A 20338-nucleotide genomic window follows, 5' to 3' on the forward strand; every position below is an offset into this window, starting at 1 on the left:
TTTATTGCAGAAGATGCCCCTCTCATAGATTCTACCATGATTACTCACACTGAGTGTGTAATAGTGAGGAGTTGTGTAAGACACGACCAAACACGATAGGAGGCAGAATCTAGCTCAGAATATTTTGATACTTTCATTTCCAGTCAGAAGAAAAAGAAGAACACACAACTTATTTTTATGTTAATCAAATGTTTTTTTCTGATGCAAATTCCGTGGTCCTTATTCAGCCATTATTTAGGCAATACTCCCATTAGATTAGATGACAGCATTGCCTATGCAAAAATGGAGTAAGAATTTCAGTACTTTTCCCACTGTAAATATTAGCCAAACGTATTCAAACCCGGGTTCAAAATATTAGCCAAACGTATTCAAAAACGGGTTCAGGTTTTAGATGAAAGTTCAGTATAGTACTAATTTTCAGGGTGGATAAAAATCAACAATTTTTTTTAAATAAAAAAAATAGATTTTTTTTATTCAAATAGGATTTTTTTGATAAAATGCTTTTTGAGGAAAAAAACTATCAAAAGAGTTTTAATTAAGATACATTATAGCTCAAAGATATCTTATCATGGAATAGGGATTATAAATTCTAATTCTATAGTATGAGACAATATATTCATGTAATGTTTAAGAAAAGTTTTGTAAATTAGTTCCAATAGTTCACTGATTAGGGACCCAATCTTATGGGATTCCAGGGACTTCTGGATAGATTATTTAAATTAATCTTTCTATCTACCCAATGGGACTCAGTGCTCAGTCTAGAAGATACCATCGGAAATGCTTAGTTTTGCAGTTCTCAAACTGTAGATTTGTGTCTCCAGCTTGTTAACAGCAAAAATGTTTTTAAAATAAATAAATAAATAAATAGAGGTGAGAAATCACAGACCCCAACTCTATTGTCCCTCTGCAAATTTGTGTACACAGAGTCAATCTCTTACCTCTCTCTAAAAGTGCAAGGTTTCAAAAAGTTCAAGGAATAGAAGATTGTTGGTGCGAAATAGATCTGGACAAGGAGAAGAAGTCTGGAGATAAATGTGAGAAGGGAGGGACTGTTTGCGCCGCATATTCCAGAAGTCTTGAGGTCTTTCTGAGTGTCACCTTCATTGATGTGAGATCTACCATACCATTATGTCACTAGAAGGGAAAACCAATAATGGCAGCAGGCCTTAAAAGAGACCCAATTTGGGAATATTTTAATGAAGTTCCTATACCTGTGAGTAAGACAGGCATGTGTGCAAAATGCAAACAGTGCAACAAAGAAATGCAAGTCCTGGTTGCCCAAATGAAACAACATCATGAGAAGTGTTCCTTCTCAGGGGGAAGCTGCGTTAAAGATGATGAAAGGAACATGTCTGAACATGCAGGATCTTCAGGTTGGTCAACTTTTTTATTTCATACTTCTTTCTTAAGGACTGCCTGTCTTCCTTCCGGACTATTCTTGAATTCTCATGTTTGAGCAAAAAATATAGTTGTTACTCTATGGTACTATCATTTTAGATTCGGTTGTGATAAAAAATAAATATCTGAAATGGGCAGATCTTCCTTTTACAATTTCACCTTTAAAGTAGTACTGAGTGTCAGTGAATGTAAGGAGTAATACTAAATGAGAAGTAAGGTAATAATAATTAAATAACTGCATTGACTTTTTTTGTTTACCAGCAAATTGCAAAAAGAGGTAATTGATGAAAAAATTGCCTAGTTTGTTTATGCAACAAACTCTCCTTTCAGTATGATTGAGAACCCACACTTCATTAACATGGTTCAGTCATTAAGACCATGATACAGTCCACCCAACAGAGATGTCGCAGGTAAATTGCTGGATAAAGTGTACGAAAGAGAAATTGGGCAGTGTGCAAAAGGTCTAGAGGGTAAAATTGTTAACATGAGTCTTGATGGGTAACCCAATGTCCACAATGATCCTGTTGTATTTGCTTGTGTGACAACAGAAGAAGGGAATGTCTTCTTTACAGAAACAATTGATACATCAGGAAATGCACACATAGCAGAATACTTACAAGAAGTAGCAGTAAAAACTATAACAAACTGTGAAAAAAAATTAAAATGTCTAGTATGCAGCTTGGTCACAGACAATGCTCCAAATATATCCAAGATGAGAAGAAATTATTTAGAAGAGAGTGAAGAAAGTCCCAAGCTAATAATATATGGTTGCAGTGCTCATTTGATGCTCCTCCTAGCCAAAGACTTCAGTGTTCCAGAAATAAAGACTAATGTTGTTGAAATTGCAAAATCCTTCAGTAACAGCCACTTTGCAGCAGCTGTTCTGAAAAAAAGTGGGAGGACCCAAGCTAACTCTCCCACAAGACATGTGATGGAACTCAGTCGTGGACTGTTTTGAGCACTATATCAAGAACTGGCCTAATCTGATGACAGTTTGTGAACAAAATCATGAAAAAATAGATGACACTGTCACAGCCAAAGTTCTAAACATTGCGCTTAAGAGAAATGTTGAACACATGCTGAGTACCCTGAAGCCTATTTCTGTAGCCTTGAACAAAATGCAGGGAAATAGCTGTTTTATTGCTGATTCTGTTGAAATTTGGAAGGAACTGAGTGAGATCTTAAAAAGATAAATATGCAATGACAGAGTTAAATTACAAGCATTAAAAAAATGAACGGGACAAGCACTATCTCCAGCTCATTTTCTTGGAAATATTCTCAATACTTGGAACCAGGGTCAAAACTTAACTGCTGAAGAAGAGGAGTTGGCAATGACATGGACATCCAGCAATCATCCCTCCATAATGCCAACTATAATAAACTTCAGAGCTAAGGGGCACCATTCAAGAAATATATGTTTGCTGATGATGTTTTAAAGAAAGTCACACCAGTGAACTGGTGGAAGTCATTTAATCACTTGGATTCAGAGACTGTGGAAGTGATAATCCCACTTTTAACAGCAGTAGCTTCTTGTACCGGTGTAGAAAGAATATTTTCTTCCTTTGGACTAATTCATTCCAAATTATGAAATCATTTGGGACCTGAAAAAGCAGGAAAGTTTGTTTTTCTTTTCCAGATTATGAACAAACAGGAACATGAAGGTGAAGACGACTGAGTTAGCTGCAGAAGCCAATATTTTAAGTTTCTCATGTTGACCTGGCTGACATAGTCGATTTAATATGTTTTTAAAATATTGCATTTAACCATTTTAGTTAAAAAAAATAACAAAAACAAACCTGATTTAAAAAAAAACCTTGAATATTTAACTAAATTCAAAATTCATATGCTTGTTTTGTTAAAATATTATATGTTTTCTGTTGAAGAAAAAATCCAGAATACATAAGATTGTTGTTTTAGTTAAATAACACAATTTAAATGTCTGGTGATATTCTCCTCCTAATACAGCATGGCAAGAAAATCCTCCAAATATTAATGATTAACCTGTTGAACTGGAGATAGTTCACCTCCTAATGACTTCATAAATATCTGCTTCAATTACCTTTGGTAAATGAAATAACCAAACAATCATTCATTTTCTGATATAGCTGTAAAACTAATCTGAAAATCACATTAAAATGTACAGTGTATACCTTCTAATAATGAATCCTACATCTATCTATGAGTTGTGAAAAATATGTATTAAGGTTATAACAACCAACAAGAATGGACTTTTATATAGAAATCCATGATTAAATTGAGTCTTCCTGACTAGTGATTTAAATCAATTTGATTTAAATCAAATCCACCCTGCTAATTTTACCCATTTCTGTTTATCCATCCCTATCTATGAATGCATGACTTAGGGCAAATCAGTGTTATTCTTCAAAGAGAAAAACAACCTATAACAGATATTTAAAGTATTCATGCCTCCATCTAAATTAACTTTAGAAGTTTTGCTTAAAAGTAGTACATAATATTCAATTGCTAACAATAAACACTACACTAAAATTATTCATGGCTAAATGTTTGCAAACAAATGGTAATGTACACATTGGTCTTCAAACTCTTTGGTATATATCATCCCTGAAAGTAACCTAGATACTTAAAACTCACCAACATTTTCCAGAAATGTACCCTGAGTTTAGCCTCACAGTTCCTTAACAAAAATTGTGGGCCAAAGTCTTGTACAACTATGAACATTTAGGGGCATATCTTCAAATGTAACCAACTACATTGCATTCATTTTCTGAATAGAACTGACTCTGATTGTAGCAATAACCTCCACTTTTCAGAATTGTCCCAGGGACAAATCCCTAAAGAAGTATTTAAGAAGAGAAGATACAAAATGAAGATCACAATGTAAATAATATGATTACCACTGGATGTTCAATCATAGTTGAGGGTTTTGGGCAGATTTGTTACCTCATGAGGAGTAAATAACTAAGTGAGATGAGACAGCCAGAAAATCAACCTTTCTATAGTTAATGTTGCAACCCACTAGAACTCAGGAACCATATAGTTATTTTTCATAATTATATCTGGAACCCCAGGGTAGGTTAAGTTAAATTAAATTTTGGGTCCTGTCTTTTTCTGGGCTTCCTTTTTCACACCTGCAATTATATGGCTCCAGTTTAGATCACTGAACTATCTAATATCTGATTTACAGGTGTAATTAGTTTTTCAGCCATCTGAATTAAGTAAATTGTATTGGAAAATTGGGAACACTAAAAGGCAGGCTTTGTTTGGAAAATCTGGCCCTACAGTATATCATTACTTTTTCAGCAGAGGTCTCATCCTATACACTGTTGAGAGTCTCCTGCAAGATAAGTGTCTTAATTACCACTGAATTTGGGAGCTGTCAGTACATCTCCAAGACCAGCCCAAAGTATAGTTTCATAACAAGCAAATGAATAATCTATGCTAAAATCATATAGCTCGGAATGTCAGTAAATAATAATGCTAGATAAGGAGAAGGAAGAAAGATAAACCAGAAACCTGGAAGTTAAAAAACAAAGGAACCCAAGATACAGAGGGAGAAATAGAAGAGGTATACAGTAGGTTTTCAACTATGGAGATTAAATAATACACCTTTGAAGTATACATAAATTAACAACGTAGTGCCCTTTAGCTGTTTTAGTTATGTAGATAAACCACAGATCATTTAAGAATGCTCTTGTGGAATACATCACAAGAATTTCCTGGCTGAATGAATTATAGCCTTATTATTTACTGCTGTGATGTACGTTATTTCTTACGAATTTTTTTTAAACCTTCTAGATTCTGTTTTATTCTTAGAAAATCTTGGCATGAACCTTTACATAGGAGTTAGAAGAGGAACCGTAGAAGTCCTTAAACAGTCCTCTGAATCAATTCCTTAAGTCAACTTGTATTAAACCAACTGCAACTGGAATGTAAGAAAGGTTTCACTAGCTAACACACTAAGGCATGGATGTGTCTACACTGCAGTTAAACATCCATGGCTGGCCCATATCAGTTGATTTGGCTGGGGTCTCAGAGCCTGGATGTTTACACTGCAGTTTTATAGCTCTGCAGTCCAGTCTGAGTCAGCTGACATGGGCCAGCAACAAGTTTTAGTTGCAACATACACATGCCCTGTGTGACTTGACATTTTACTGCAGAGTTAGGGGCAGCTGATGTTTTTATTACTAACAGTAAGAGTAATTATTAAACCTAATTACTCATGTTGGTTTCAATGGCCACTAGTCAAATATTTCCACTTTTGCTAGTATACAATTAGAACTGGGTGGAATTTTTTCAGCAAGTAGTAAGTTTGCTGAAAAATGCATTTTTCAGGACAACAAATCTATTCACGAATTCAGGTTGCATTTGGTGAATAGTTTCATCTGAAAAAGTCCCCAAAAAAACAATATTTAAGAAAAGTTGCAATGGTTTGTTTAGAAAATGTCAAAACAGTTTCAAATTCACAGTCAAACATTTTGTTTGACCTAAACAATTTTTTTTCTGGTTTTTCATTTCTGCAAGAAAAAAATTAAAAATTCAATTTCATTTCAAAACAAAGCAACTTTCTTTTCATATTTTCTGTTCATCCACCAAACAGAAAACAAATCAATTATTTTCTTAGCTCCACATATAATGCCATGTTTTGATCATGATTCATTAGCATTCATATTAATTATGCAGAAGTTCACTGACTTCATTAGAAGGGTTTGGTTGTTTCTCTGGGCACAATATTCACTTTTACTACGCAGGAGATTACTTACAATTTTCTAGTGTGTTGTGGTGTTTCTTGCTGTTGTTTTTTTAAACTTGCAATTTGCCACTTCAGCTCCTTTTACAAATGTGATGATGTAAGTCATTATCAGGAGTACAGGACACTCTGTTTGGTGGTTTATTTTTGTTGGTTTTACTGTTTTTTGGAAGTACATGATACATTGACTTGCAAGATTTAGTACTTGATTACCCAGTAAATATTCACATAACATACTATTCTCTGGAAATCATTTGTGTTTTGAGCGTTAATACCTGACAATAATGATTCATTATACCTCCCTTATTTAGCTGATGATGTGTAACTTCAACAGTAAAAAACCCCATATAATTACAACTCTCAAATCTTTCTGATGTTTTTAAACAGAAAAAAAGAAAAGAAGAAGAAGCTATTTAAAGAAATTTACCTGACCGTCCATCCCGCTGAAAGTCCACATGGTACCACTCTCCATCATTCACCTTCTTTTGCAAGGCTTTTATTTTAATAGTACCCGATCCCATGTCTAACAGCAGGTAAAGGTAACCATCAAGCATCTCAATGGCAAAAAAGTCAACCTTTACCATTTGTGGGTGTTTGGCATCTTTCTGATGCCTTGGTTTTCCATGACTGAAAAGAATCAGTCCATTTGGCTCAGTTGTGCGAAAGTCAAATGATATTGACCCTGTTTTCTTGGCATTCCACTTTGGCAAAGAGATGAAAGACTCTGGTGTTTCAAATGTGATTGGATCCAAGGTTGCAACATTCTCACATTTAAATGCTACAACTCCATGAATCTTCATTTTAGGGTCTCCTTGCTTGGCAAGTCGAGATAACTCCAGTCTGACATCGTTATTTTTATATACAACCTGCAAACAAAGCACAGTGGTTACAATGGTAGAATTAACAGTATTAACCAATCAAACATAACCCTCAATAGGTTCAAGCATGTCAGTCGCTAATAATGGATGCTATTTAATATATGATAATGTACAAATATATACATCATAGAAATGTAGGGCTGGAAGAGACCTTGAGAAGTCATCTAGTCCAGCTATTGCACTGAGGGAGGACCAAGTATACCTAGACAATCCCTAACAGGTGTTTGGCTAACCTGTTCTTAAACACCTCCAATGATGGGGATTCCGAAACCACCCTTGGAAGTCTATTCAGTGTTTAGCTATCGTTATTGTTGGACAGTTTCCCCTAATGTCTAACCTATATCTTACTAGCTGCAAATTAAATAGATTACTTCTTATCCTACCTGCATTGGACATGGAGAACAACTGATCATAGTCCTCTTTGTAACAGCCATTAGCATATCTGAAGACTTACCAGGTTTCCCCTGTCTTTTCTCAACACTAAATATGCCCAGGTTTTTTAAACCTTTTATCAGTTTAGTTGCTCTCCACTGGACTCTCTCCAATTTTTTCTTACAATGTGGCACTCAAAACTGGGACACAGTACTCCAGCTGAGGCCTCAACAGTGCTGATAGAGCAGGACAATTACCTTCCGCATCTTACATATGTCAACTCCTATTAACACATCCCAGAGAGATATCAGCTTTTTTCACAACTGCATCACATTGTTGGCTTATATTCAATGATTCACTATAATCACAGATCCTTTTCAGCAGTACTACTGCTTAGCCAATTATTCCCTGTTTTGTATTTGTGCATTTGATTTTACCTTCCTAAGTGCAGTACTTTACAAGTGTTTATTTAATTACAAGTTGTTGATATCAGACCAATTCTCAGATTTGTCAAGGTTGTTTTGAATTCCAATCCTCTTCTACAAAGTGTTAATAACCCCTCCCAGGTTGGCATCATCTGCAAATTTTATACGCATACTCTGCATTCCATTATCCAAATTAAAAAGCACTGGATCCAGGAAAAGACCCCTGTGAGACCCACTAGATGCATCCTCCCAGTATGACAGCTAGCCATTCATAACTACTCTTCAAGTACAATCTTTCAAAAAAATGTATCCACCTTATAGTAATTTTAGACCACATTTCCCTATGTTGCTTGGGAGAATGTCATGTGGGACTGTCTGAAAAGCCTTAGTTTAAATCAAGATAAATCACATCTACAGCTTCCCCCTTTTCCACTAGGCCAGCAACCATGTCAAAGAGTGAAATTAGGTTGTTTCGGCACTATTTGTTTTTGACAAATTCATGTTGGCTATTATTTGTAACTTTATTTATATATATCTATATCTATATAATATATGAAGTAGCTCTTTTCATTAACTAACATTAACAATAGCTTGAATTAAATCAAACAGCATTGCTCTAAAAATATCCCTACAGTTAATTCAAATAATCTAAAAGAATCTGCACAGAATTTGTGCTATCTGTGGCAAATTAGCTTTTGTGTACTTGATTGTTGAATAGCCTTCTGTGTGCAGCCATTTTGCTGATGTCAGTGAAATATTAGGTTTCTTGCTCCCCTAAGCTCTTTATTACTTTCTTAAGTCTTGTACTCCTGTATACAAAATCTTTCAAGGTCAGATATCACTTTGTAACATTTTTTCCCATAAGTTAACACATTTTTGCCTTGTCCTAGGACTTGGGGATAATAGCATCTGTGTTGATCATGAAGCAATACAATTGGGACGCCAATATCAGAGAAAAGACTGAAGCAAGGACAATCACAGACAGTATGACTGGATGCCATGTTGCTGAATTTCCCCAACATCAAAGTCTGGCTGAAGATTATTGGATAAAACTGAAAGACAGTATTTGTTTTTAATTTAATCAACCTGCGTTTCAAATGCTTCTGTTCCATATCACACATTTGTTTTACTCCACCCCCAGGAAAAGCTGGCCACACAAGTGATTTTCTAAGCAATAAAACCACTGCTGTCATACAGTTTATCAACATATTCTGGTAGAGATGTTCTTTCTGTGTTATGAATAACATGACTACTGTATATGCAAGTCTCTCCACTAATGGGCATTTGGGATCATGTTAAACAATCAATAAAATTAATCAATAATGCACAGTAAATGCCTGGCTCTGAAACATCATTAATTGAGGGTCCCAGTAAAGTTGAAATCTCTCTTTAGCCCCCTAACATTTTGTGTTTCCAAGGGTATGGCTACACTTTGAGATAGGAGTATAATTTCCAACAAAAGGAGACATAGCTGCACTAGCTCTGATTGAGCTAGTGTGTTAATAAATAGAGCATAGCTGTGCTGGCATGAATGGCAGGAGGGGTGGCTGGTATGAGCTGCCTTGAGTCTCAGATAGGTATGTAGTCGGCAGCTCACCCCTCCTCTTGTTTGTGCTGGTGTGGCTACCCTCTATTTCTAGAGCACTAGCTTGACCAGACCTGGCATGGGTGCCTCTCCTCAAGTTGGGAATTATGAGCCTAGATCAACGGTAGACATATTGTAGATGACACATCTCAGGAGTGGCTGTTGTAAAATAGTGTCCAAATATAAACATATATTAAAAATGTGAGGGCCAGATCCTCAGCTGGTATAATCATTGGAACTCCATTAATTTAAATGGAGAAATGACAATTTACGCCAGCTGAGGATATGACCAGTTTTATAATAAATAATGGTGGAACATATTCCACCATATTAAAATATAGTCCTAAAAACTAACAATAAATCTCTCCCCCTCTTTCTCACTGGATACAGTTCTATACGGTGTTGCTTCTTCTCATTGGAGCTGAAGGTGCTCTGCCCGTCTTAGAATGGGTCCATAGAGAGGAAAAAATAGTCTTTACTATACATATGCAGACATTAAATAGGCCTGAATCCTATCTTACTCTAGTGTTAATCAGTGTCAACTCCAATTAAGTTACTAGGCAAACTCCTGAGTGGGCAATGGGATTGGCAAACAGGGGAGTATGGAGAAGGAGTGTGAGAGGATCCCTTTCTAGGTATTGTTCTGTGATCAGTACTGTGATGGGGGTCAGTGACGGAACAGTGGTTGTGTCCTGCAACAGATGTGACATGATATCTTCCCTGCTAGAAGGGAGTTCCTCTGTATGAAGTGCAAGCTGGTGGCTGCGCTGGAAGAAAAGATTTGTGCTCTGGAAGGACAAGTACAGACACTGCAGACTATCAGAGAGCTTGAGGAAATCTTGCACTAGCAGAAAGAGCAAGCATTACCATGCTAGATTCAAGTGAGAAAAGAACTGTCCACCGAGGAACCAGAGAGCATGGGCACCAAAGACGAGGCCTGGCAGTTCATAGCCACCAGAGGCAAGAGGAGGAGAAGTATCCAATTGTTATATTCTTAGTGTGAAAATAGCCCAAAATATCTCTTGTTGTTTGCAGTGTTGTAGCCATGTTGGTCCCAGGATATTAGATACACCAGGTGGATGAGGTAATATTTTTATTGGACCAACTTCTGTTACCTTAAGATATTATCTTGCCTACCTTGTCTCAAAAATATCTGTGAAGATTCACTGGTCCAATGAAATGGAGGGACACACCTGCGGAGGGATGCTTAGCATGCCCACAAAGAGATCTCCAACTATTCAAGACAGACAGACTGTCCTTGTTGGAAATTCTATTGTAAGAAGAATTGAAACAACAATTTGCAAGGGGACACCAGAGTGGTATGCTCTCTTCCTGAAGCCAAGGCATGAAACGTGACTCTAAGATTGGAAGTTGATGGGAAAAGATCCACTGGAGATGGAACATATTGGAACTAATGACATGGGCCAGCTGCAGTGTTTTATTGCAGTGCAGACATATCCTTAGACAGTGACAACTCAGATGCAAATGGTCTTGAATGTTTATGGATCCATGTCCTAAGAGATAGATGGGTACTATTGGTGTATACTGAAGACCACCACATCATACTAGAGAAAAAAGGTAACTGACTCCTTAAGCATCTAAGCATCTATCTATTATGGGGGGGGGGAACTCTGTTGTTATAGAGAATTACAACCCATGTGACATATACTGGATATCTAAACTGCCAGTATTTAAACATCCTCAGAATTTCTAAAGATTATAGATGACAATTTCCTAATTCAAAAAAATGTAGCATCGAACATGAAGGAATTTTATATTAGACCTCATCTTAACCAATAAAGAGGAACTGATCACAGAACTGAAATGAGTGATTCCTTAGATGTATGTGATCATGATATGATTATTTTGATCACACACAACAAATGAGGATGACATGAAAAAGTATACTTGGTGTTTTCAGAGGGCCATTTTCACAACACTGAGGACAATTATAAGCCAAATCAACAGTGAAAAAATTAAAAACAGAAAATGCAAATGATAATTGGGAATTGTTTAAGAATATTTTATTAGAGTCTCAAACTCTCAATGTCACAATCACAAATGAATTCCACGCTAATTAAAAAAAATGTAACCAGACATAAAGGGGAAATAAAAGCAGTTATAAATGTTATGTATAAACACACACATGAAAAAGGAGAAGTTGATAGCAGTGAATATAAATATATAAATTAGAAGATTGGAATTGTATAAAATTGATAAGGGAAGCAAAAAGACCCACGAAAAAATCAATTGTCAGTTGAATTAAGGACAAGGGAAGATTTTTAAAGATTATATTAGGAACAAAGGAATCTAACAATGGTATTTGTACAGTTACTAGATGGAAAGGATAGAGTTGTGAATAATAATGCAGAAAAAGCAGAAGTATTCCATAGATATTTCTTTTCTATATTTAGTAAAAAACCAGATGAAGATATACTTTTCATAACAATGGTAACACAGGAGGAGGTTAAATAGCAGCTATTAAAATTAGACATTTTAAAATCAGATCGTGTGGAAAACTTGTATCCCAGAGTTTAAAAGAGCTGTCTCAGGAGCATTGTGGACTCAATGTTGATTTTCAATAAATCTTGGAACACTGGGAAAGTTCCAAAACACTAGAAGAAAGCTCATATGCCAATATTTTAAAAGGGAAAATGAGATGACCTGGGTGATTATATGCCTGTCAGCCTCACATCTATCCCAGGCAAAGTGATGGAATGGCTGATACTAGACTCTATCAATAAAGAATGAAAAGAGAATAATATACATAATGGCAACTAACATGGATTTGCAGACAATAATTTTTCACATTAATTGTATATCCCTTTTTATTTGGTTTCAAGTTTGGTTGATAAAGGTAATAATATTGATGTAATATACTTAGACTTCTATAAAGCATTTGATTTGGTACCATATGACATTTTGATTAAGAAATAGGGATGATACAAAATCAACATGGTACACACTAAATAGATTAAAATTTGGCTACTGACAAGTCTCAAAATATAATTCTAAATGAGGACTCAATCCAAGGGAAAATATAATCATGTTTTTAGTGGGACTGAAGTTTCCAAGGCTGTTTATAAACACATCCACAAGTAATCATGTCAGTGCAGTTTGCAGCATAGGAGTGCTCCTGGATTCTTTGCTTATCCTAAATTCTCACATAGCAGCATCTGCAAGTAACACTCTACCAGCTATGTACCATCCTGGCAGTATGTACCAGTCATATATGCTTTTGTTACTATGAAAGATACAGCAATTTCCCGGACAAACCTTATTGAATTAAGTTAAACTTCATTGAATTAAGTTTAAATATTTTTAGAAGTTCTTCATATTAAAAATGCAAATGTTTACGTATTATTGCAGGATTGTATGTAACTTCTCTAGGGGAAGACATGACTAATGTAAATCCTGGGAAGTGTTGCAAGCTTCTAAGGAGTCTCTGAAACAATGTGCAGGACGAGAATGAACTTTTAAAGTTAAGTAGGTTTCCCAGGAAATCTCCAGGGGGAAGTGTTTACTGATGTATCCCCTTTGTAATATATCCAGGAACTCAGCCTTTTGAAGCTTTGCCCCGAGGAGGGGATCTTTGTCTGCTGACCACTTGTTTCATGAGGACAAGATCAGAGGCCCAAACTGTATAAAGGAGCAACTCTCAAATTCATGGATGTGCTTTTTCTGAGCCAAAAGAGTTATGAACTTGTAACCACAGAAAAATCCCTTGGTGGGTTTGAATGACTGACTCCTCCCAGTGCCCTTGGTAAGGTTATTAGCATGTGTGTAAGTTCTTTTATTATTTTAATAAGTTATCTCTGAATTGCTTTCACCTTAGGAATATATGTGCTTGCATAGGTAAAGCTGTGTTGCACCTTATAACTGTGGGCAATAATGCTGTTTATAACCTCTCCAGAGAAAAGCAAAGCAGACCTGTGTAGACAATCTGACTTGCTGGGTTCTGAGATGACTCAGGAGTCCGATCCTGGAATCACAAATCTGCCCGCAGTAGGTACAGACATTTTATGGCAGGCCAGCGGCCTGCTGTGAGAAAGTTATTTCTTTTACCTTCCTCCTCTCTCTCTTTTCAGCTTAAAGGGCAAGGCGCTTCTCCTCGAAGCGGGCCACTGCCTGATGGAGGATATGGTGCCATTGGGGTCTGTTGGTGGCTTGCTCTTCCCAGCTTGTGATGTCCACATCAGTTTTCTTAAGATACGTGTTCAGTGTGTCTTTGTAGGGTTTACTCTGACCATCATAGGTGAGCTGAGAGTAGAGGGCTTGTTTTGGGAGGCAAGAGTCTAGCATCCGCACACAATGTCCAACCCAGCAAAGTTGGTACATGAGGATCATTGCGTCAATGCTGGTGACATTGGCTTCGGCGAGGATGCTGGCATTAGTGCGGCGATCTTGCGGAGGCATCGGTGGTGATGCCTCTACAAACTCTTGAGGTGCTGTTGATAGGTCACCCAGGTTTCACATCCATAGAGGAGTGTTGGAACAACAACTGTCTTAAAGACCTGGATCTTGGTGTTCTGTTGTAGGTCACGGTTCGTGAAAATGCATTGGAGCAATTTCCCAAAGGAAGCACTTGAGCACTGGATCCTGTGCTGGATCTCACTGTCGATTTTTGCATTTTGAGAAAGTTGGCTACCCAGGTAGCAAAATGTGCTCAACTGTCTCCAAAATCTGACCCTCGATGGTGATTTGCAGTGGGTCATGTGCAAGGCCTGAAGCAGGCTGATAGAACCCTTTAGTCTTCTCAATATTGAGTGAGAGTCTTAAGCTTCAGTAAGCTTGTACAAGAAAATCCAGTATGGACTGAAGGTCATTCTCAGTGTGCGCGAGGATGACACAATCATCAGCATACTGAAGATTAGTAATGGATGCCCTGAAGACTTTAGACTTGGAGCAAAGACGTTGAAGATTAAAGTGCTGCCCATACATTCTGTATTGAATGTCAATTCCATTGGGGAGATGATCTGTAATAAGGACCAAAATGACTGCTAAATAGATGGAAAACAGGGTTGGGGCAACAACGCATCCTTGCTTAACTCCAGTTTTGATGATGAAAGTTTCCATCTCAAGGCCATTACAGAGAATTGTGGCAGTCATCTGATCATGGAGAGGCCTTCGGACCTTAATAAATTTTGGCAGGCAGCCAAATCTGGCCAGCACCTTCTACTGGGCTTAGCGATTGACAGAGTCAAAGGCCTTTGTCAAATTGATGAAAGCCATGTACAGGTTCTGATTTTGCTTCCGAGATTTTTCCTGGATTTGGCTGGCAATGAAGATCATGTTGGTTGTCCTGCAGGATGATCTAAAACTGCACCAAGATTCCGACAACGTTTTCTCAGCCAGGGGAAGTAATCAGTTTAAGAGGATACAGGCAAAAATTTTCCCTGCTGTAGATAGCAAGACAATGCCTTGATAGTTTTCACACTTTGACTTATCTTCTTTCTTAAAGATTGTAGCAATGTTAGTGTTTCTTAAGTCTTTTGGAATCTTCTCATTATACCAGATATGAAGAAAAAGTTCATGGAGATTCCCTACCAGTTCTTTACCTCCAAACTTGTAGACTTCAGCTGGTATGCCATCTGGCCCTACTGCCTTGTTGTTCTTAGTTTGCATAATGGGTTATGTTACTTCTTCAAGGGTGGGGAGGGGGGGTCAACAAGAGATTCTCTTTCATGTCGTTGACATATAGACTCGATAGTGGCATCAAAGACAGCTGACTCACAGTTCAGGAGTAGCTCAAAATACTCCTTCCATCTAGCATTGATGGCTTCGCTGTCCTTAAAAAACGTTGACCCATCTTGGGCTCAGAGAGGTGTGGGTCCATGGGACAATGGGCCATAAATGGCCCTTATTTCCTGAAAGAAACTCCTCATGTCATGTTTATCAGCATAAAGCTCAATATCCTGGGCCTTTTCTAGCTACCATTTATTTTTGATGTCACGGATTTTCCTTTGCGCATCATCCTTGAGTTGTTTGTATGACTCTTTCTTCTGCTGATGTGATATGTTATTTTGCCACATGCAATGAGCTTTTCTTTTCTAGTCAAGTAGGCCCTGAATCCCAGCATCATTCTCATCAAACCAATCTTGGTGATGGTGGGTGACATAGCCAATGGACTCAGCACATGTCGAGAGAATGGCAGTCTTTAATCTGTTCCAGAGATTTTCTAACTGTGATAGTTACCATCCAGATGGACTACAGAGATGGACTACCACCCAGATGGACTACAGAGATGTAATTTACCTGGCCCTTAAGAAACTTCAATAAGTACAGAGCACAGCAGCACATATCCACAGCAACACAGGCTATGACAAGCATATCAGACTTGTCCTCCACTCACTCTATGCTGGCTCCCTAGATAGTATCACGTCCAATTCAAGACCTCGGTCTTCAAGGTGCTTAATGATGAGGTCCTGGAACACCTACAAGATCACCTAAAGCTCCAGCATAAGGAATGCAGTCAACAATTTCTTTCCCTAGACACAATGGAACTGTCTACAGCAAGGATACAAGTTGCCTGGCCAGGAGACTGAGCTTTCTTGGAAACAGCTCCAGATTGTGAAATGAACCAACCCGAATCTAAGACCTCACCACTTGCTATTTCAGGGCAACATGCACTCCTGTGACCTGCCTTCACTAATAAAAAATCAGATACCACAGCAGTCATATATATAAATCTATTAACATTTTTCTCCCAGCCGAGAAGAAGAGAGAAATAAGACAAGTACCACACAACAGAGGTTAGACACATAGTTTAATGTATTATTGGAAGGCATTTAAATACTATTATGGGTATAGTATTAGAACCAGAATAGAATAGAACCCATCCTCAAAACATCTTCTTAATAAGGGGTAGGTGGGACTAACACTGGAGTCCGTCAAGACTACTGCTACACTGATAAGAAGGGATTATGTTAAAGCAACACGAAGTATTTTCATCTTAATAACATAGGATTGGGAGAGTCCAGTCCCCTCCTATCACAGGTAACCATGCTATGCCAATGCTAATCAGTCTTAAAACTAGTTGGGTTTCTTGCCCCCCCACTCTTCTTGAAAGAACTGCATTCCTCAGATCTTGCTTTCAAAAGAGTGAATGGTCTCCTTTTCCAGACTTTGCTGGCAAGAGGAATGAATGACTGAATAGAGTCACCAGCAGAACTAATAGAAAAATTAACAAAATGTTTCACTTAAAAAAAATATTTTTCCACTTAATTTTTTTGTGGAAATTTAAAACAAAAAATAATGCAAAATTTTCATCAACATGTCAAAAATAGTCTACCAGCTCCAGTCATGAGACCAAGATTAGCACATTTGATTTGAATCACTCCTTTTCAGCAATAACATAACAATTTTGCTTATTAAGAAATATTTCAGAACACTGACCCCACCACATTGTAGCAATATGCCCTAAATCACTATGGTTGACAGCCTCTACATTAACATAGGCCACTTATTTTCAATGGTGAAATTCTTTGTCAGATTAAATCTAAATATTAGTCCTAAATGTCTGTAAGACTTGGTAAACAGCTGGCATGCTTACATTACAATTCAGCAGCATTTTCACATACTCCAAAAATATAAATCTTCTAGTTCACAGACCTTCCACATAATGGCTGTTCTGTAAAACGGGGAGCAGTATGGGCCAAAATGCATAAGATGGTCAGGTGCTGCTAACCTAGGCCTTTATTCTACACAAAGAAGTCAAAGAGAGTTTTATTCTTGACATCAGTAGCAGCAGTATCAAGGACTAAAATAGGTGAGGCTTGAGACAGTTTTATGTGCCTAAATTAAGCGGATTTTAGAAGAATTAATTTATGTTCATGAGTTTTCCCATCTGTGTCTATGACATGAGCTTTTAGCTTTTGTGTTAGATAAATCAGAGATCCAAATGCAAAAGCTAACACTGAGGTGGATCGTGGATTTGTGGCACTCACTGGAGAATTTTGGATCTTGGAAAAAATGAATGGCTTGTACTGCTCCACAAATGCAGATTTTTCAATGTGTCATTTTGTTAATATTGCTCAGTGTAATTCCATGTCCCAAAATGCACAACAAAACAGAAATTGCTTATGCAAAACCCGAGGAGGCATGGCTCAGATGCTTGCAAAGAGATGTTAGTTTGAATTAAACATTACTGTGGGAATTAACTTTTATTGAATTATTTGGGTAAGAGTTAGGAGGTAATAAAATATTCTTTGTTTATTCAGTAGGCTCTCTCACACTAGTGTTTCTTGTGACAGCACACCAATACCTGACTGATTTTCCTCACTTGACAGGACATTGGTTTAAATATTCATTGTTGACCATAAAAACATATTGACAAAGGTCCCTACATTTATATACAACTAGAATGTGACTTGTTCCCTTGCAGGTTTGCCAAGAGCCCTCCACTCAGGGGCCAGCCACTAAGGCAACCTTTGCAGCTCTACTGAGAACTGGAAGTTCTTCAGGCTAGTTCACCTATGAGCATAAGCCATCACAAAAGGGGTAAGATGAAACACAGAGATGTGTCCCCTTCTCAGACCAGCCTAAGGGATGGTGCAGTGGACACGTGTCCTTGCATGACAAGGAACCTTCAGGCACAATGACTCCCCCTGGGTCAGTGCAGCTCTGCACCAGCTCCAGCAGATTAGTGCCTATCAGGCACAATATAGCCCCATAGTAAAACCACCAACCAAGATAAGCATTGAAAAGGATAAAGGAAAGAAAGAGCCCAGGTCTCTTCTTTTGCAAGAATATAGTTCCACAGCTCTTATAAGAACTTTTCAAACAAGATTATTCTTTTCATACCCCTCTCTTCCAGAACAAAATTAATAAAAACAGACGAACATATTGCAACCAATAACAATGCCATTTCCATGTAGCACACCATTGCTTAGTACAAGAAGGGAAAGACAAAGTCATTCAAGCTCTCTAATATTGTATTTGCATAATAATATTTTGGTTTCTGTTTTCCTTAGACAGACAACAGGTTACTAGGTGTAAATGAAACACATATCACACTTAGAGCGCTCCGAATAGCAGTTTTTGCTAACAAATGGTGTGCAGCAGGCACAAGTGTTATTAAATCCTTGCCTTCCACATATACTTTGTAAGAGGATCTCTTCTACATCCAACTTTTATATATAGAACTTTGCTTTACTCAGACAAAGCTCCTATTAACTTCAGTGGATCTGATCTTATTCCCATTGACTTCAATGACTTCAGTGGCAGATTTGCTTAAAGAAAGCAGAATTGGGCCCACCTTATACAATAACTCCTCACTTAAAGTCATCCCAGTTAACGTTTTTTCATTGATACATTGCTGATCAATTAGGGAACATGCTCCTTTAAAGTTGTGCAATGCTCCCTTCTAATGGCAACTGCCTGCTTTGTCCACTGCTTGCAGGAAGAACAGCCCATTGCAGCTAGCTGGTGGGGCCTTGTAACCAGGGCAGCCCCCCATCAGCTCCCGCAAGTTCCATGTGCTGCAGCCACCCAGGAGGCTATCAATTGCAGGCTATCAATTGCCTGCAGTTCAGCTGTCCCTCCTGCCACTGCTATGTGCTGCTCCTACCCTCTGCCTTAGAGCTGCTCCCAGAGACTCCTGCTTGCTGTGCAGGAGGGGAATGGGGGGGGAATGTCAGGGTGTCCCCCTCCCGCTGCTCCTGCACCCCACTTACCCCTTCTCCATATAGAGCATGGAGGGGACACGGATGGAGAGAGACAGAGAGAGCTTGGGGCAGCAGCTGCTGTCTCAACTTCCTTATCCACTTAAAAAGACAATGCACTTAAGAGTGGGTCAGCTTATTTAAAGGGGCAGTGTGCATCTCTCTCTCTCCCATACACAAGGTGTGTGTCTGTCTCTGTCTATTGTGCTGTCTCTCCTCCCTTGTGTTTGTGCTGCCTTGTGTGAGAGGCTACATTAACAACGTGTTAACCCTTCACAGCTCATACAAGTGCTAGTTCAGCATTTAGCAGCAAGGCATTCCCTGGGAAATATCCCTCCCTCTTCCACCCTCTAACTTCACCACCTCAACCAAGTGTCACAATCATCATAGCTGTGAACAGTATTAAATCGTTTGTTTAAAACGTATACTGTGTCTATATCTATATAATATATAGTTTTTTGTCTGGTGAAAAAAATTTCCCTGGAACCTAACCCCCCCTATTTACATTCATTCTTATGAGGAAATTGGATTCGCTTAACATTGTTTCTCTTAAAGTCACATTTTTCAGGAACATAACTACAATGTTAAGTGAGGAGTTACTGTATAACTAAAGATTCAAGAAGGTAATGTCAAATATATTTTGATGCACTATTTCAGATGATATAGAGTGGTCTGAGAACTTGCTTACCAAGATTCTGCCTAAAGCAAATACTAAATCATACCATTGCTGAATAAAGAGGCTTCAGTTCAGTAGAGCATGGTGGTCCAAGGAAAGATAGGTTTGATAAGCTATTTACCTGACAGTTTCAAGACCTGGTTCTGCCTCTTCTTTTTTCCCCTTTTTAGATGTCTAGACTTCTAGCGAGTAGTTCACTGCAATTGTGCTTTGGCCCCTGGGTGAGGGCATACAAAGAGGAAAAGACACACAAGGGCTGTGTACCATCTAGCCTCATGGAGCACTGGACATGGCTCACATTGTCCAGAAAGAAGCAAATATGTTATCACTAGATTCAGGCAAAACTCCAATCAGTTTTACTGGGCCTGTTCCCGCTCAAGCCAATGAAAGTTTTGTCATTTAAAAAAGAAAAAAAGAAGTTTCTGTTTGGAGCAAATATGTCTGTATTGATCTGACCTACAAGCCAAGGAGGGAGCATGATCTTGCTATTAGAATCTGGGACTTGGAATCAGGAAACCTGTATTTTAACTTGGCGCATATAGACCATATTTGAGCTAGCTGTAATCTAGCTAGCGCCTGTCTCAATAGCAGTGAAGCTGTACAAGACCACCCA

At 38.0% G+C, this 20338-nt stretch overlaps 1 protein-coding gene across 23 annotated transcripts in view; it reads right to left on the reverse strand.

Moving 5' to 3' along the window:
* NRXN1 (neurexin 1) overlaps window positions 1-20338 on the reverse strand; it is a 1212452-nt gene that overhangs the window by 671043 nt on the left and 521071 nt on the right. For all 23 annotated transcript variants that reach the window (XM_034764365.1, XM_034764364.1, XM_034764372.1 and 20 more), the window contains one exon: window positions 6555-6993. In XM_034764365.1, coding sequence (XP_034620256.1) covers window positions 6555-6993 — 439 coding nt within the window. The remainder of the gene's footprint in view (window positions 1-6554; window positions 6994-20338) is intronic.

This window comes from Trachemys scripta, chromosome 3 (assembly GCF_013100865.1).
Source record: "Trachemys scripta elegans isolate TJP31775 chromosome 3, CAS_Tse_1.0, whole genome shotgun sequence".
Classification (NCBI taxonomy): domain Eukaryota; kingdom Metazoa; phylum Chordata; order Testudines; family Emydidae; genus Trachemys; species Trachemys scripta.